We start from the raw sequence: 17,298 nt of genomic DNA on the forward strand, positions 1-17,298 counted from the left end.
ACCCTGAGGAACGGATTTTTTTTTTTTCTGCCTATTCCATGGATATTCCACGGATGGATGATCCCACCTCATATGCAGCTCTTTTCCAGTTTCCTCCCCTCCCAGCACACGGACGGAATTGGGATCCAACTCCCAGCTCCAGGTCTGGGACGGGAAAATTTCATGGGATGAGTTTGGAACTCCCAAATTTTGGGGAACGGGGAGGGAGGGGGAACAGCCCAGCCTCCCACCCTAATTCCCTCCTTTTCCCAACAGTGGGATGCCCCAATCCCGAAAAAAAAAAAAAACACACGGGAAGCACCGCAGGGATCATGGAAACCAAAGGAAAGGCCAAGGCAGTTTTATTTACATCCGTAGTGTACAAAAAAAAGGACAGCTCGTGCCACAATCCGTCCCCGATCCCGTTTTTCCCCCTTTTCCCCAGGGTTCTCCCCGGGGCTCCGGGTCGGAGCTCGGAATGTCTTACCCGGACACGGCGGAGACCCAAACCCTTCGTTCGCACCCGGGCTGGAATTTTTTGGGGAGCTGCAGCACTGGGAAGCGCTTCCAGCAGCTGGGAGTGCAGGGAATTCCCACCCCGTCCCCTGGAAAATCCAATTCTTCCTTCTCCCCGCCCTTCCTGGAGGCAGAGAATCCCCCCGGGAATGGCGGCAGCTCCCAAAAAAAGCATCTCCTGGAATACTGAGGAGGTTTCCCACCCTCCCTGGTGTCACCAGGAGGTGCCACCGCGTGTCCCCAAAGGGTTCCCATGGATATTTTTCCCTGCTCTCCGCAGGGCTCCGTCCCACCTCCAGCTTTTTCCCTGAATTTTCCCTCATTCCCTGCCACCGTGGTCTCCACAGCCCCACCCTGGCTTCTCCCGCTGCTCCATCTCCGGGAGCCGATGGTTTTCCAGCTGGAAAAGGGGGGGGTTTCCACCCAAGAATTCCCAGTGGGATGGCGAATTCCCATTTTTTGGGAGGTTCTTACTAAAAAAGCTTCTATGGGAATTCACGGGGCTTTCCAATGTCACCCCTTGGGAAGGACCATGGGCGTCTCCAGCAGCTGGGAAAAAACCTTTGGAGCAAGGGAATTTCACTCCCCGACCACTTCCAACGGTGGCGGTGGGTAAAAAAAAACTTCTCCCCCTTCCCAAAATGGTGCTGGAAGGGCAAAAAAATCCAGGAAGAGATCCCAAATCCGGGCGGGAGCAAGGGAGGGAGGGAGGGACACCAAGAGATGCCGCAGCCCACGGATGGGATGGGATGGGATGGGATGGGATGGGATGGGATGGGATGGGATGGGATTGGACGGAGAAGACTCCGGAGGGATTCCCGCCCGCCCCGCCTGCCCAGCACCAAATTAAAGTCACACACGACGCACATTTCCCACAATTCCCGCCCCACCCGCTCCGCATTCCCGGGATTTGCCCCGGGCATCACCTCCTCATGTCCCCTCCGGACCTGGCTGACGGGGCGGGACCCACGCTGGGGTGGGCATCCCGAAATTCCCGCCCTCATCCCTTTCCCTCCCCACCCTCCCCCGGAACGACGACGACGACGACTCCGATGGCTTCACCCCCTCAACTCGTCACATCCACGAACAAAGAAAGCAGAGGAACGTCCACCATTCCCACACCATTCCGACCTTGGAGCTGCCTGGAAGCCTCCGGCACCTCCCCGGAGCTGTCAGTCCGAGCAGAGCCTCTTTACCTGGAGGCTTCTTCCTTGAGCTCCTTGTTTTTCCTCACTTCTTCCGCGTGTTTGTCCTGTGGGATCGGGAAGGAGGAGGGGGAGGAGGAGGAAGAGGAGGAGGAGGAAGGAGGAGGAGGAGGAGGAGGAGGGGAACACGCGTTAGCCGGGTTCCAGGATTCCGGGATCCCCACGGACAGCGGCTCCGGAGGGGTTGAAGGCACGAGGTTCATCCCAAGCGTCCTCTCCTCCCCTGGGGTCACTTTAGGGGCTGCTGGTGGCACTTGGGGACACTTTGTCCTCGCCCTCTGGCTACGAGGGAGACGTCAACCGTCCCGGGAAGCCCCATGGAGCTGGGATTGGCTGGGATTTTCCGGCATTATCTGGCGCTCTCCGCCTCTGCCCCAACGGAGGCGTTCGGAGAAGGGCCCTGGGCGGGCTCCGGATGTTTTGGAGGGAGCTGGAGGTGGTGAGGGTGGGATTTTCCGTGCGGAGGTTGGGAACAGACCTGATTCGGGAGAGAGAAGAGGGCTGGAAGGGTGGGAATGGCTCCCAGCACGGAGCTGGGGAGCTGCCGGATCCGTGGGAAGGGACACGGGGGGAGATCCGCCAGCCCGGAGGTGGGAAAAGTGCGAGGGGAGCGGCGGGGATGGGGCTGGGATGGAATTTCCAGAGAAACTCGGGAAATCCTGGAAATTGGGGCTGCCCCTGGATCTCTGGAAGTGTCCAAGGAAAGGCTGGATGGGGCTTGGAGCAACCTGGGATAGTCCAAGGAAAGGTTGGAGCAACCTGGGATGGTCCAAGGAGAGGTTGGACGGGGCTTGGAGAAACTTGGGATAGTCCAAGGAAAGGTTGGAGCAACCTGGAATAGTCCAAGGACAGGTTGGATAGGGCTTGGAGAAACTTGGGATTGTCCAAGGAAAGGTTGTACAGGGCTTGGAGCAACCTGGGATAGTCCAAGGAAAGGTTGGAGCAACCTGGGATGGTCCAAGGAAAGGTTGGATGGGGCTTGGAGCAACCTGGGATAGTCCAAGGAAAGGTTGGAGAAACCTGGGATGGTCCAAGGAGAGGTTGGATGGGGGTTGGAGAAACTTGGGATTGTCCAAGGAAAGGTTGGAGCAACCTGGGATAGTCCAAGGAAAGGTTGGACTGGGTTTGGAGCAACCTGGGATCATCCTAGGAAAGGTTGGATGGGGCTTGGAGAAACCTGGGATAGTCCAAGGAGAGGTTGGACGGGGCTTGGAGAAACTTGGGATAGTCCAAGGAGAGGTTGGATGGGGCTTGGAGAAACTTGGGATAGTGGAAGGTGCCGGGGGTAGAACTGGATGATCCTAAAGGTCCCTTCCAACCCAACCATCCCAGGATTCTACAATTCCTGGGATTCTGAGTCCCGCCTCGGTGGGACACGGGAAAAGGAAGGGCTTTGCTTATCCATGGACAAGACCCAGATCCCAACTCTCCGACCTCTCCCAAGCCTACGGATCCACCCGGGCAGGACCCTCCCCAATCCCAGTGGATCGCTGAGCTTGGGTGGGAAGGGAAGCGGGACCCCCAGGTGCCACCATAATCCCGAATATCCCGACTCATCCCGACCCCTTTTCCCGGCGCCCACCTTCTCCTGGAGGCGCTCCAGCATGGCCGCCAGGTGGGCCTCGCGGTTCTCCTTGTTGGATTCCATCTTCTGCGCCAGCTTCTCCTTGGCCATCTTGATGAAGTTGTTGTTCTCCTCGATGGCCTTCTGGATCACTTCCCGCTCGTGTTCCCGCTTTTCCGCCAGGTGCTTCAGCAGCTCCGCCTCCTGGTACTGGGAGAGCGGGGGGGCATTCCCGGGATAAAGTCACCTCTTCCCAAAAAACGGGGGAACCCAAAAAACCCAGGGTGGGGGAATTCACCCACCTTCCTCCTCTCCTCCGCCGCTTCCAGCTTCTTCTGGATCTCCTCCAGGGAAGGGTCGCGGCGCCGGGGCAGGGAGGCGTTGAATTCCGGGATTCCGTCAAAGGACGGGGGCTTCAGGATGACCTCGAAGGACTGGCCCGAGGTGCGCTTGTTGAGCTCGATCACTTCCATGTCGGAGATGACGCACCAGGTCAGATCCACCGTGTCTGGGTTGGGGGGGAAAAGGGGGCGTGGGATGAGCGACGGGAATTCCCATTCCGGGATTTCGGCACCCCCGTGGGAAGCCAATTCCGCCATCCCTGGTATCCATGAGTTTCACCAAGGTTTAGCCCAAAAAGCATCCCTGGGGTTCAGGGATGTGGGAAGTGGGGGTAAAAAATCTGGGATTCCCATGGATGGGGCTGAGGTGGGAATATTTGGGAGAGCTGAGAGTTGGGAATGCTCCTGAATCTCCATTTCTCCCTACTTTGGGAATTGGGAATGGGACCATGATCCCTTTTCCAGTCCTGATCCTCCTGGATAACCTGGAGGAACCTTCCAAGATTCTTCTATGGCCTCTGGACATGGATTGGGATGAATCACCTGGAGCTGAAAAACAGGGATACGGGATGAAGGGATGAAGAGCTCCCAGAGCTCCTCTGGATCCCAACTCATCCATGGAGCTGAGCTGTGGATTTTTGGGAGAGCTGAGAGTTGGGAATGTTCCTATCTCTCCATGTGTCCCTGCTTTGGGAAGTGGGAATGGGACCATGATCCCTTTTCCAGTGTGGATCCTCCTGGATAACCTGGAAGAGCCCCCCAAGGTTCTTCTATGGCCTCTGGACATGGATTGGGATGAATCACCTGGAGCTGAAAAATATGGATTTTACGTTCTGGGATGAAGGAACTGAGCCCTGCTGGATCCCAACCCATCCATGAGGTCAGGTTGGGAATATCTGGGAGATCTGAGGGTTGGGAATGTTCCTGTCTCTCCATGTGTCCCTGCTTTGGGAAGTGGGAATGGGACCATGATCTCTTTTCCAGTGTGGATCCTCCTGGATAACCTGGAAGAGCCCGCCAAGGCTCTGGACATGGATTGGGATGAATCACCTGGAGCTGAAAAATATGGATTTTATGTTCTGGGATGAAGGAACTGAGCCCTGCTGGATCCCAACCCATCCATGAGGTCAGGTTGGGAATATCTGGGAGATCTGAGGGTTGGGAATGTTCCTGAATCTCCATCTCTCCCTACTTTGGGAATTGGGAATGGGACCATGATCCCTTTCCCAGTGCTGATCCCCCTGGATAACCTGGAGGAACCTTCCAAGATTCTTCTATGGCCTCTGGACATGGATTGGGATGAATCACCTGGAGCTGAAAAACAGGGATACAGGATGAAGGGATGAAGAGCTCCCAGAGCTCCTCTGGATCCCAACTCATCCATAGAGCTGAGCTGTGGATTTTTGGGAGAGCTGAGAGTTGGGAATGTTCCTATCTCTCCATGTGTCCCTGCTTTGGGAAGTGGGAATGGGATCATGATCCCTTTTCCAGTGTGGATCCTCCTGGATAACCTGGAGGAGCCCCCCAGGGTTCTGGACATGGATTGGGATGAATCACCTGGAGCTGAAAAATACGGATATGGGATGAAGGGATAATCCTGGAGCCTGCCTGGATCCCAACCCATCCATGGGGTCGGGTTGGGAATATTTGGGAGATCTGAGGGGTTGGGAATGTCCCTGTCTCTCCATGTGTCCCTGCTTTGGGAATTGGGAATGGGACCATGATCCCTTTTCCAGTGTGGATCCCCCTGGATAACCTGGAGGAGCCCCCCTAAGGCTCTTCCATTGCCTCTGGATTGGGATGAATCACCTGGAGCTGAAAAATATGGATTTTACATTCTGGGATGAAGGAATTAAGCCCTGCTGGATCCCAACCCATCCATGGGGTCAGGTTGGGAATATTTGGGAGAGCTGAGGGTTGGGAATGTTCCTGAATCTCCAACTCTCCCTGCTTTGGGAAGTGGGAATGGGATCATGATCCCTTTTCCAGTGTGGATCCTCCTGGATAACCTGGAAGAGCCCCCCAAGGGCTCTGGACATGGATTGGGATGAATCACCTAGAGCTGAAAAATATGGATTTTACGTTCCGGGATGAAGGAATGAAGCCCTGCTGGATCCCAACCCATCCGTGGGACTGGGTTGGGAATATTTGGGAGAGCTGAGGGTTGGGAATGTTCCTGAATCTCCAACTCTCCCTGCTTTGGGAAGTGGGAATGGGATCATGATCCCTTTTCCAGTGTGGATCCTCCTGGATAACCTGGAAGAGCCCCCCAAGGGCTCTGGACATGGATTGGGATGAATCACCTGGAGCTGAAAAACAGGGATCTTACGTTCTGGGATGAAGGAACTGAGCCCTGCTGGATCCCAACCCATCCCTGGGGTAGGGTTGGGAATATTCGGGAGATCTGCGGGAGCTGCCCAAGCCCCTCCAGATCCCAACCCAGCCTTGTGCTGAATTCCCAGAAAACTCCAGAGCTGCTGTGCCCCAGGGTGACCCTGCTCGTGCCGGGGAGGGGTTGGATCCCCCCAGAAATCCCGGAATTCCCGGGGTTGGGAAGGGGGTCCCACCTTCGTAGGCGTAGGTCGGCTTGTTGAGGGGATCCGAGAGGAAACAGGAGCAGAAGAGGGAGACGAGGGGCAGCTCCTTCATCTTCTCCTTGTAGGCTGGGAAGAGACGCCAGGGTCGGGATCAGAATTCCAAGTGGGATCAGAGGGATGGAAGGGCCAGGGAAGGAAGGAAAATGGGATGGAGGGAATTCCAAGTAGGATCAGAGGGATGGAAGGGCCAGGGAAGGGGTTGGGATGGGGGAAAAATGGGATGGAGGGAATTCCAAGTGGGATCAGAGGGGTGGAAGGGTTGGGATGGGGGAAAATGGGATGGAGGGAATTCCAAGTGGGATCAGAGGGATGGAAGGGCCGGGGAAGGGGTTGGGATTGGGGGAAAAATGGGATGGAGGGAATTCCAAGTGGGATCAGAGGGGTGGAAGGGCCAGGGAAGGAAGGAAAAAGGGATGGAGGGAATTCCAAGAGGGATCAGAGGGGTGGAAGAGCTGGGGAAAGGTTGGGATGGGGAAAAATGGGATGGAGGGAATTCCAAGTGGGATCAGAGGGGTGGAAGAGCTGGGGAAAGGGTTGGGATGGAAGGAAAATGGGATGGAGGGAATTCCAAGCGTCAGGGAAGTTTTGGGATAGGGGTCAGTGGAATGAGGGGGCTGCCACGTATTAGGAAAAGTTTGGGATTGGGGTCAGTGGGATGAGGGAGGCTCCGCGTGCCAGGGAAAGGGTTGGGATGGGGGAAATGGGATGGAGGGATTTCCAAGGGTCAGGGAGAGGGGTGGGATTGGGATCAGAGGGATGGGGGAATTCCACATTCCAGGTAAAGGGGTGGGATTGGGATTAGGGGGAAGAGGGAATTCCATGTGCCAGGAAAGGGATCAGGATCAGAGGGACGGGGGGAATTTCCACATTCCAGGGAAGGGATGGAATCGGGATCAGAGGAATGGGGGAAATTCCAAATTCCAGGAAAGGGATGGGATCGGGATCAGAGGGATGGGGGAATTTCCACATTCCAGGAAAGGGATGGGATCGGGATCAGAGGAATGGGGGAAATTCCACATTCCAGGAAAGGGATGGGATTGGGATCAGAGGGATGGGGGAAATTCCACATTCCAGGAAAGGGGTGGGATTGGGATCAGAGGGATTGGGAATTTCCACATCCCATGGAAAGGATTGGGATGGGGATGGCAGCCAGCCCCAAACATCCCAAGCAGGATGAGCTGAGGATCCCACACGTGCAAAGGGAAAACTCGGGAATGGCCCGGGATTGTCCCGGGCTGTCGATCCCAGTTTGTCACCACCGGGATGGGTTTGGGGAGCATTCCAGGGTGGGGATGACACCTTGGGATGGGTTTGGGGAGCATTCCAGGGTCGGGATGACACCTTGGGATGGGATTGGGGAGCATTCCAGGGTCGGGATGACGCCTTGTGATGGGATTGGGGAGCACTCCAGGGTCGGGATGACACCTTGGGATGGGATTGGGGAGCGTTCCGGGGTTGGGATGACAGCCTGGGATGGGATTGGGGAGCATTCCAGGGTTGGGATGACACCTTGGGATGGGTTTGGAGAGCATTCCAGGGTCGGGATGACAGCCCAGGATGGGATTGGGGAGCATTCCAGGGTTGGGATGACACCTTGGGATGGGTCTGGGGAGCATTCCAGGGTGGGGATGACACCTTGGGATGGGTTTAAGGAGCATTCCAGGGTCGGGATGACACCTTGGGATGGGATTGGGGAGCACTCCAGGGTCGGGATGACACCTTGGGATGGGATTGGGGAGCATTCCAGGGTCGGGATGACACCTTGGGATGGGTTTGGGGAGCGTTCCAGGGTCGGGATGACACCTTGGGATGGGTTTGGGGAGCATTCCAGGGTGGGGATGACACCTTGGGATGGGTTTGAGGAGCGTTCTAGGGTCGGGATGACACCTTGGGATGGGATTGGGGAGCATTGAAGGGTCGGGATGACACCTTGGGATGGGTTTGGGGAGCATTGAAGGGTCGGGATGACACCTTGGGATGGGTTTGGGGAGCATTCCAGGGTGGGGATGACACCTTGGGATGGGATTGGGGAGCGTTCCGGGGTTGGGATGACACCTTGGGATGGGTCTGGGGAGCATTCCAGGGTCGGGATGACACCTTGGGATGGGTTTGGGGAGCATTCCAGGGTCGGGATGACACCTTGGGATGGGTTTGGGGAGCATTCCAGGGTCAGGATGACAGCCCGGGATGGGTTTCAGGAGCATTGAAGGGTCGGGATGACACCTTGGGATGGGATTGGGGAGCATTCCAGGGTGGGGATGACACCTTGGGATGGGTTTGGGGTGCCGAGGATGGGGGTGAGGGGTTAGGGGGGGTGTTTGGGGTGGCGTACCGGCCAGAGTCATGGTGAGGAAATCCTTGGAATTCTGCAGCAAAAGCGATCCTGGGCCTGCGGAGGGAAGGAAGGGATCGGGTCAGCGGTGAGGTCCTGAGAATGGGATGGTGGGATGGAGGGATGGAATTATGGGATATAGGGATAATGGGATATAGGGATAATGAGATATAGGGATATAGGGATGATGGGATGGGATAGGATGGGATGGGACGATGGGAAGAGATGGGATGATTTGGGATTTGGATGGGATGGGATAATGGGACAGGAACACACTGGAGTAATGGGATTGTGTGGAATGGGATGGGATAACGGGATGGAATAACGGGATGGGATGGGATAAGGGGATGGGATGGGATGCGATAATGGGATAAGGGGATGGGATAATGGGGTGGGATGGGATGGGATAAGGGGATGGGATAATGGGGTGGGATGAGATGATTTGGGATGGGAATGCACTGGGATACTGGGATGGGATAATGGGATGAGGATGGTGTAGGATAATGGGATAGGAATGCAGTGGGATAATGGATGGGATGGGATGATTTGGAATGGGATGGGATAACGCGATGGGATTACAGGATGGGATAATGGAATGGGATGGGATAATGGGACAGGAACACACTTGAGTGATGGGATTGTGTGGGATGGGATAAGGGGATGGGATGGGATAGGATAATGGAATAGGAATGCAATGGGATAATGGATGGGATGGGATGATTTGGAATGGGATGGGATAACGGGATGGGATAATGGGATGGGATAACGGGATGGGATAACAGGATGGGATGGCATGGGATAAGGGGATGGGATAAGGGGATGGGATAACAGGATGGGATGGCATGGGATGGGATGGGATGGGATGGGATAATGGGATGGGATGGGATGGGATAATGGGACAGGAACACACTTGAGTGATGGGATTGTGTGGGATGGGATAATGGGATGGGATGGGATGATTCGGGATGGGATGGGATGGGATAATGGGATGGGATGATTTGGGATGGGATGAGTTGGGATGGAATGATGGGAAAGGATGGGATGGGATGGGATGGGATGGGATGGGATGGGATGGGATGGGATGGGATGGGATGGGATGGGACGGGGTGATTTGGGATGGGATAATGGGACAGGAACACACCGGCGTGACGGGATGGGATGGGATGGGATGGGATGGGATGGGATGGGTGCACACCGGGATGACGGACACATCCCGTGGGATATTCCTGCCACACTCCGCCCTTCCCAGCTCCACATTCCCAACCCACACGTGTGAGGACACGTGCCGTTAGCCACACAACAGACACACCTGGACACACCTGGACACACCTGGACACACCTGGACACACCTGGACCCCTCCCAAATTCCCCTTCCAATTCCCCCCACTCGTGTCCCAACATTCCCAGCCCTCAGCTCCCCCATTCCCATTGCTCCAGGATCCTCTCCTGCATCCCACTGGGATCATCCCCGGGATCTCCAGGACCCCCACCCACCCCCAGGGCTTGGAATGGGAATTGGGAATGCTGAAAACCAGGATAATCCAGGCTGTCCCCCATTCCTGGGGTTTTAGGGTGTGGAAATGTGGAAACGCCCTTCCAAAGCACGGAACGAGGTGGGATTTGGGGATTATTCCCAGATTTTGATCCCCAAATCCCTCCTGCAAAACAGGGATCCTTAAATCCCCGCAGCTCCCGAGGGAATGAGCATTCCAGGGCTGCGCCATGCCCCACCCATCCCGATAAATTCCCCGACCTCCTTCCCAAATCCTGCTGGGAATCCCAAAAATAACCTGGCCGCAGCTTCCAGAGGCTGCTGGGAGGAGGTGGGAACAGGGAGAAAATCTGGGAAATATCCAGCTGGGATCCACTTTTCCAGACAGGGCTTGGGTGGGGATGGATTCCTGGGTTCTGGTTATCCATGGATAACCCGGCTGGAAGCCATTCCCTGGCTCTGGCATTCCCACCCCAAATCCGGCTTTTCCCTGGGATCCGCCGGCATTCCGTGCCCGCTCCCCGGCCCTCACGTGGCGTTCCCACGGGATGAAACGTGGGGATCGCCCACCAGGGCCGGAACGGGTGGGAAACGGGATCCATCCCTATGGATACGGCGGGATGGGAGGGGAGTGGCCCAGCCCCGTTCCTGCCTGGGTTGGAGACGATTTTCCAGGGGGTTGGAGGAGGGAATTCCTTCCCTGCCCCATTCCCAGTGGGAGTGGGCTGTGGTAGGGGATCTGCTGCTGTCACCCCAAAATCCCGGTGTGGATGGGATGATCCCAATCCTGACCAGGCGATCCCAATCCTGACCAGGCGATCCCATTCCTGAACGAGCGATCCCATTCCTGAACGTGTGATCCCATTCCCAGACAGGCGATCCCATTCCTGAACGTGTGATCCCATTCCCAGACAGGCGATCCCATTCCAAACCACGCCATCCTATTCCCGACCACACAATCCCATCCCCAACCACACAATCCCATTCCCGAACACGTGATCCCATTCCAAACCACGCCATCCTATTCCTGGCCACACGATCTCATTCCCAGCCACAAAATCCCATTCCCAACCAGGTGATTCCATTCCCGACCACGCTATCCCATTCCCAGCGAAGTGATCCCATTTCCAGCCCCACCATCCCGACCACACGATCCCATTCCAAACCACGCAATCCCATTCCTGACCATGCCATCCCATTCCTGACCACATGATCCCATTCCCGACCATGAGATCCCATTCCCAGCCACGGGATCCCATTCCTAGCTGGGTGATCCCACTCCCAACCACACAATCCCAAAATCCCAAACATGCAATCCCATTCCCAGCCCCGCCATCCCATTCCCAACCTCACCATCCTATTCCAAACTACATGATCCTGTTCCCAACCATGTGATCCCATTCCCAGCCACGGGATCCCATTCCCAACCACACAATCCCATTCCCAGCCAGGTGATCCCATTCCCGACCATGCCATCCTATTCCCAACCATACAACCCCATTCCCGACCATGTGATCCCATTCCCAGGCACAAAATCCCATTCTCAGCAACACCTTCCCATTCCCAGCCAGGTGATCCCATTCCAAACCACGCCGTCCTATTCCTGGCCACACGATCCCATTCCCAGCCACACGATCCCATTCCCAGCCACATGATCCCATTCCCAGCCACGCCATCCCGCTCCTGACCACACAATCCCATTCCAAACCACGCCATCCCATTCCTGACTACATGATCCCATTCCCAGCCAGGTGATCCCATTCTGAACCACGCAACCCCATTCCAAAACAATCCCATTCCCAACCATGCAATCCCATTCCCAACCATGCAATCCCATTCCTGGCCACACAATCCCATTCCCAACCACATGATCCCATTCCAAACCACTCTGTCCTATTCCTGACCACCAAATCCCATTCCCAGCCACACAATCCCATTCCCAACCTCGTGATCCCATTCCCAACCTCGTGATCCCATTCCCAGCCACACATTCCCATTCCAAACCACACCATCCCATTTCCAACCACCAAATCCCATTCCCAACCACCAAATCCCATTCCAAACCACACAATCCCAAAATCCCAGCCACACAATCCCATTTCCAGCCCCACCATCCCATTCCCAACCACGCCATCCCATTCCCAACCACGCCATCCCATTCCCAAACCACACAATCCCATTCCCAAACCACACCATCCCATTCCCAGCCACACCATCCCATTCCCAACCACGCCATCCCATTCCCAACCACACCATCCCATTCCCAGCCACACCATCCCATTCCAAACCACACAATCCCATTCCCAAACCGCGGGATCCCATTCCCAGCCAGCCGCACGTGGCAGGGCGAGGGATCCCGCGGGATCCACCCTCCGCAGAGCTGCCTTCATCCCTCTTCCCACCCTGAATCCCAAGGGAAGGACCCTCCCATCTCCCAGCATCTCCCATCATCTCCCATCTTTTTCCCTGGAAAAAGCATCCACCCATGGATGAAGGAAAAGGGGAAGGGATTTGTGGAGGGGGGGGGGGGGGTCCCCATTCCCTGCCTGGAAAACCAGGAAGCTCCAGAGGAGGGAAAAATGGGATGGCAGCTCCTTTTCCCTCCCCCCCCATCCCTCATCCCTTTTTTTCCATTTCCCTGGAATAAAAATTCCGGCGGCCGCTTCCACCGGCAGGAATTCCACATTTTTTGGGGGGGGGGGCTCTGGGTGGGGCCGGCTGCAAAATCCCGGGAATGCTGAAGAGGATCCTCCCAGGATAACAGGGCGAGGGGCTCCCAAAAATCTGGGGCAGGGTGGGGATCCCAGGAATGCGGAGGGAGCGGGGTCCGCCCCGGGAATTTGGGACTCCAAGGATGCTGGGGGGGGGGGGGGGCGAAATCCCGGGATTTTGGGGGGGTTCAGGTGCCCCGAGGATTTTGAGGGTGCAAAATTCCGGGATTTTGGGGGGTTTGGGACCTCGAGGATGCTGGGGGGGGGGCAAAATCCCGGGATTTTATGGGGATTCCGGTCCTGTGAGGATTTTGAGGGTGCAGAATCCCAGGATTTCGGGGGGATTTGGTCCCCCGAGGATGCTGGGGGGGGGGGGTAAAATCCCAGGATTTCGGGGGGGTTCGGGCGCCCCAAGGATTTTGAGGGTGCAGAATCCTGGGATTTCAGAGAATTCCGGTCCCCCAGGAATTCTGAGGGTGCAGAATCCCGGGATTTTGGTCCCCCCAAGGATTTTGAGGGTGCAGAATCCCAGGATTTTAGGGGGGGGTTCTTGTCCCCCCGAGGATTTTTAAGGGTGCAGAATCCCAGGATTTGTGGGGGTTTTGGTTCCCCAAGAATTTTGAGGGTGCAGAATTCCGGGATTTGGGGGGGTTCGGGTCCCCCAAGGATTTTGATGGTGCAGAATCCAGGGATTTGGGGGGGGGGGTTTGGTTCCCCGAGGATTTTGAGGGTGCAGAATCCCGGGATTTTAGGGGGGCTCGGGTCCCCCAGGAATGCTGGAATGGGGGGTCCCCCCCCTCAGAAATGGGGGTCGCCGAGGATCCCGGGATTTGGGGGGGGGGATCCCCTAAAGGAGTCTGGGGGGGTTTCTGCGGATCCCCGGAAAATTCTGGGAATTCTGGGAATGCCAGGGGTGCAGAATCCCTCCGGAATTCTGGGGGTGCGGAGACCCCGAGGACGCTGATCCCCCCCCAAACCCAAATTGGGGGGCGGCAGCCGAGGATGAGGATGAGGATGAGGATGAGGATGGGGTGGGGAGCGGGGAGGGGGAAATCTCCAAAAGGAAGGGGATAAGGAATTCCAGACAGATGGAAAACGCCCCGGGAAGAGCGGGACCAGCACCCCAAAAGGATGGGGACACCAGGGGGGGGGACAAAATGGGGACCCCCAGATCAAAACCGCCGTACACCCCAAACCCATCCAAACCCTCCTGCCCTGAACGGAACCGGCTAAAATTAAAAATTCCCCCCAAAAAATTCACAAAATAGCCCCCCCCCCAAAAAAATGCCCCCCCAAAAAATTCTCCAAAAAAAATGCCAAAAAATTCCCCCCGCAAAAAAATTCACAAAATAATCCCCCAAAAAAATGGCCCCAAAAAATTCTCAAAAAAATTCCCCCAAAAAAATCCCAAAAAATTCCCATCAAATTCCAGCGGGGGCTGCCGGACTCGCCCCACGGCGGTGGTCGCGCTGCTCCTCTCCCCACATCCTTTGCGACCCCCACCCCAAAATCTGCCGCACTTTAACCCCCCCCCCCCCCACACCCACCCCCCCAAATCCACCCGAACCCTCCTGCCCTGAACGGAACGGGCCGAAATTCCCCCCAAAAAATTCCCATAAAATTCCAGCGGGGGCTGCCGGACTCACCCCACGGCGGCGGTCGCGCTGCTCCTGGCGCTCTCCCGGCTCCTTTAACGCGGCTTTGGAACATCCCGGGCGGGGGGTCCCCAGCGCCCCCCATGACATCATCGCCCGGCCCTCTGATTGGTCGAGAGCCCCGTGCGAATGAGGGCCCCGCCCGGTGACGTCACAGCCCTCAGCTATTTTGGGGGTTGGAGCAGGGAAAGGGGAAAAAAAAAAGACGGGGAAAAAAAGGGATGGGTGGAAAAATTAAGGGATTAAAAAAAAAATAAAAAAGGGGGGGGTTTGGGGTGAAAAATGGGGATTTTGGGGGTTGGATTGGAAGGAGGGATGCGGAGCAGGGAGGAGATGGGGGGGACAAAGTGACAAAGGGACACAGAGGGGTTCGGGGCGTCGCGAGGGGGGCGAGTGTCCCTGGTCCCTTTTGTCCCATGGTGGGGACATTGGGGTGGCCCCCGAATTTGGGGGGAGGGACAATGGGGTGACATCGATATGGGGGGGACAATGGGGTGATATCGATATGGGGGGACAATGGGGTGACATTTCCAGGGTGGGGAACAGTGGGGTGACATCACTATGGGGGGACAATGAGATGACATCAATGTGGGGGGAGGGACAATGGGGTGACAATGATATGGGGGGGGGACAATGGGGTGATATCGATTTGGGGGGACGATGAGGTGACATCAATGTGGGGGACAGTGGGGTGACATTGATATGGGGGGGGAACAATGGGGTGACATCGATATGGGGGGACAATGAGGTGATATCGATTTGGGGGGGACAATGGGGTGACATCAGTTGGGGGGGCAATGGGGTGACATCGATGTGGGGGGACAATGGGGTGACATCGATATGGGGGGGGACAGTGGGGTGACATCGATATGGGGGGACAATGAGGTGACATTAATGTGGGGGGAGGGACAATGGGGTGATATCGATATGGGGGGACAATGGGGTGACATTTCCAGGGTGGGGAACAGTGGGGTGACATCACTATGGGGGGACAATGGGGTGACATCAATGTGGGGGGAGGGACAATGGGGTGACAATGATATGGGGGGGGGACAATGGGGTGATATCGATTTGGGGGGACGATGAGGTGACATCAATGTGGGGGACAGTGGGGTGACATTGATATGGGGGGGGACAATGAGGTGACATTTCCAGGGTGGGGGACAATGGGGTGACATCGATATGGGGGGACAGTGGGGTGATATCGATTTGGGGGGGGCAATGGGGTGACATCAGTTAGGGGGGGCAATGGGGTGACATCGATATGGGGGGGGACAGTGGGGTGACATCGATATGGGGGACAATGAGGTGACATTAATGTGGGGGGAGGGACAATGGGGTGATATCGATTTGGGGGGGACAATGGGGTGACAACTCCAGGGTGGGGGACAATGGGGTGACATCGATATGGGGGGAGGAACAATGGGGTAAGACCGATATGGGGGGGGGACAATGGGGTGGCATCACTATGGGGGGACAATGAGGTGACATCAATGTGGGGGGGGGGGGGACAATTGGGTGACACTGATATGGGGGGGGGGACAATGGGCTGATATCGATTTGGGGGGACGATGAGGTGACATCAATGTGGGGGTCAGTGGGGTGACATCGATATGGGGGGACAGTGGGGTGATATCGATTTGGGGGGGACAATGGGGTGACATCAGTTAGGGGGGGCAATGGGGTGACATCGATATTTGGGGACCATGGGGTGACATCGATATGGGGGGGACAATGGGGTGACATTTCCAGGATGGGGGACAAAGTGGTGACATCAATATGGGGGGACAATGGGGTGACATCGATATGGGGGGACAGTGGGGTGGCATCAATGTGGGGGACAGTGGGGTGACATTGATATGGGGGGGGACAATGAGGTGACATTTCCAGGGTGGGGGACCATGGGGTGACATCGATTTGGGGGGGACAATGGGGTGACATCAGTTAGGGGGGGAAATGGCGTGACATCGATATTTGGGGACCATGGGGTGACATCGATATGGGGGGGACAATGGGGTGACATTTCCAGGGTGGGGGACAAAGTGGTGACATCAATATGGGGGGACAATGGGGTGACATCAATATGGGGGGACAGTGGGGTGACATCGATATATGGGGGACAATGGGGTGATATCGATTTGGGGGGACAATGAGGTGACATCTATATGGGCGGAGGGACAATGGGGTGACATCGATATGGGGGGGGACAATGGGGTGACATCGATATTTGGGCGGTCATTTGGGGGTGACATTCCAGGGTGGGGGACAAGGGGGTGACATCGATATGGGGGGACAATGGGGTGACATCGAAATGGGGGGGACAATGGGGTGTCCCCTCCATCCTAGGGGACATTGGGGTGACATCTCCAAGATGGGGGACAAAGGGGTGACATGAATAAGATGGGGGACAAAGGGGTGTCCCCTCCATCTTGGGGTGTCCTGTCCATCCTGAGGGACAATGGGGTGACATCTCCAGGATTTGGGGACAATGGGGTGTCCCCTCCATCCTGAGGGACAATGGAGTGACATCTCTAAGATAATGGGGTGACATCTCCAAGATTTGGGGACAATGGGGTGTCCCCATTATCCTGAGGGACAATGGGGTGACATCTCCAAGATTTGGGGACAATGGGGTGTCCCCATTATCCTGAGGGACAATGGGGTGACATCTCCAAGATTTGGGGACAATGGGGTGTCCCCATTATCCTGAGGGACAATGGGGTGACATCTCCAAGATTTGGGGACAATGGGGTGTCCCCATTATCCTGAGGGACAATGGGATGACATCTCCAGGATTTGGGGACAATGGGGTGTCCCCTCCATCCTGAGGGACAATGGGGTGTCATCTCCAAGATAATGGGGTGACATCTCCAAGATCTGGGGGCAACGGGGTGTCCCCTCCATCC

At 56.3% G+C, this 17,298-nt stretch overlaps 1 protein-coding gene and 1 long non-coding RNA gene across 3 annotated transcripts; one reads left to right on the forward strand and one right to left on the reverse strand.

Moving 5' to 3' along the window:
• Positions 1 to 309: 309 nt before the first annotated feature.
• STMN4 (stathmin 4) lies at positions 310 to 14,523 on the reverse strand. 2 transcript variants are annotated; one of them, XM_071417146.1, is made up of 6 exons: positions 14,384 to 14,518; positions 8,535 to 8,591; positions 6,173 to 6,268; positions 3,567 to 3,772; positions 3,283 to 3,474; positions 310 to 1,747 (listed from the first exon to the last, which is right to left on the reverse strand). In XM_071417146.1, the coding sequence occupies exons 1-6, from the start codon at positions 14,475 to 14,477 to the stop codon at positions 1,688 to 1,690; spliced, it is 705 nt and encodes a 234-aa protein (XP_071273247.1). In that variant the 5' UTR covers positions 14,478 to 14,518; the 3' UTR covers positions 310 to 1,687. The 2 variants fall into 2 exon arrangements, with proteins under 2 accessions (XP_071273247.1, XP_071273246.1); XM_071417145.1 differs by lacking the exon at positions 310 to 1,747 and adding an exon at positions 1,754 to 2,178 and having other exon boundaries at positions 14,384 to 14,523.
• LOC139584843 (uncharacterized) lies at positions 2,365 to 3,066 on the forward strand. Its single transcript, XR_011676849.1, has 3 exons — positions 2,365 to 2,479; positions 2,522 to 2,667; positions 2,940 to 3,066. It is a non-coding gene; the product is annotated as an uncharacterized lncRNA (long non-coding RNA).
• Positions 14,524 to 17,298: the final 2,775 nt, after the last annotated feature.

This window comes from Agelaius tricolor, unplaced genomic scaffold, assembly GCF_023055355.1.
Source record: "Agelaius tricolor isolate 1412-34295 unplaced genomic scaffold, bAgeTri1.0.p SCAF_68, whole genome shotgun sequence".
Lineage (NCBI taxonomy): Eukaryota > Metazoa > Chordata > Aves > Passeriformes > Icteridae > Agelaius > Agelaius tricolor.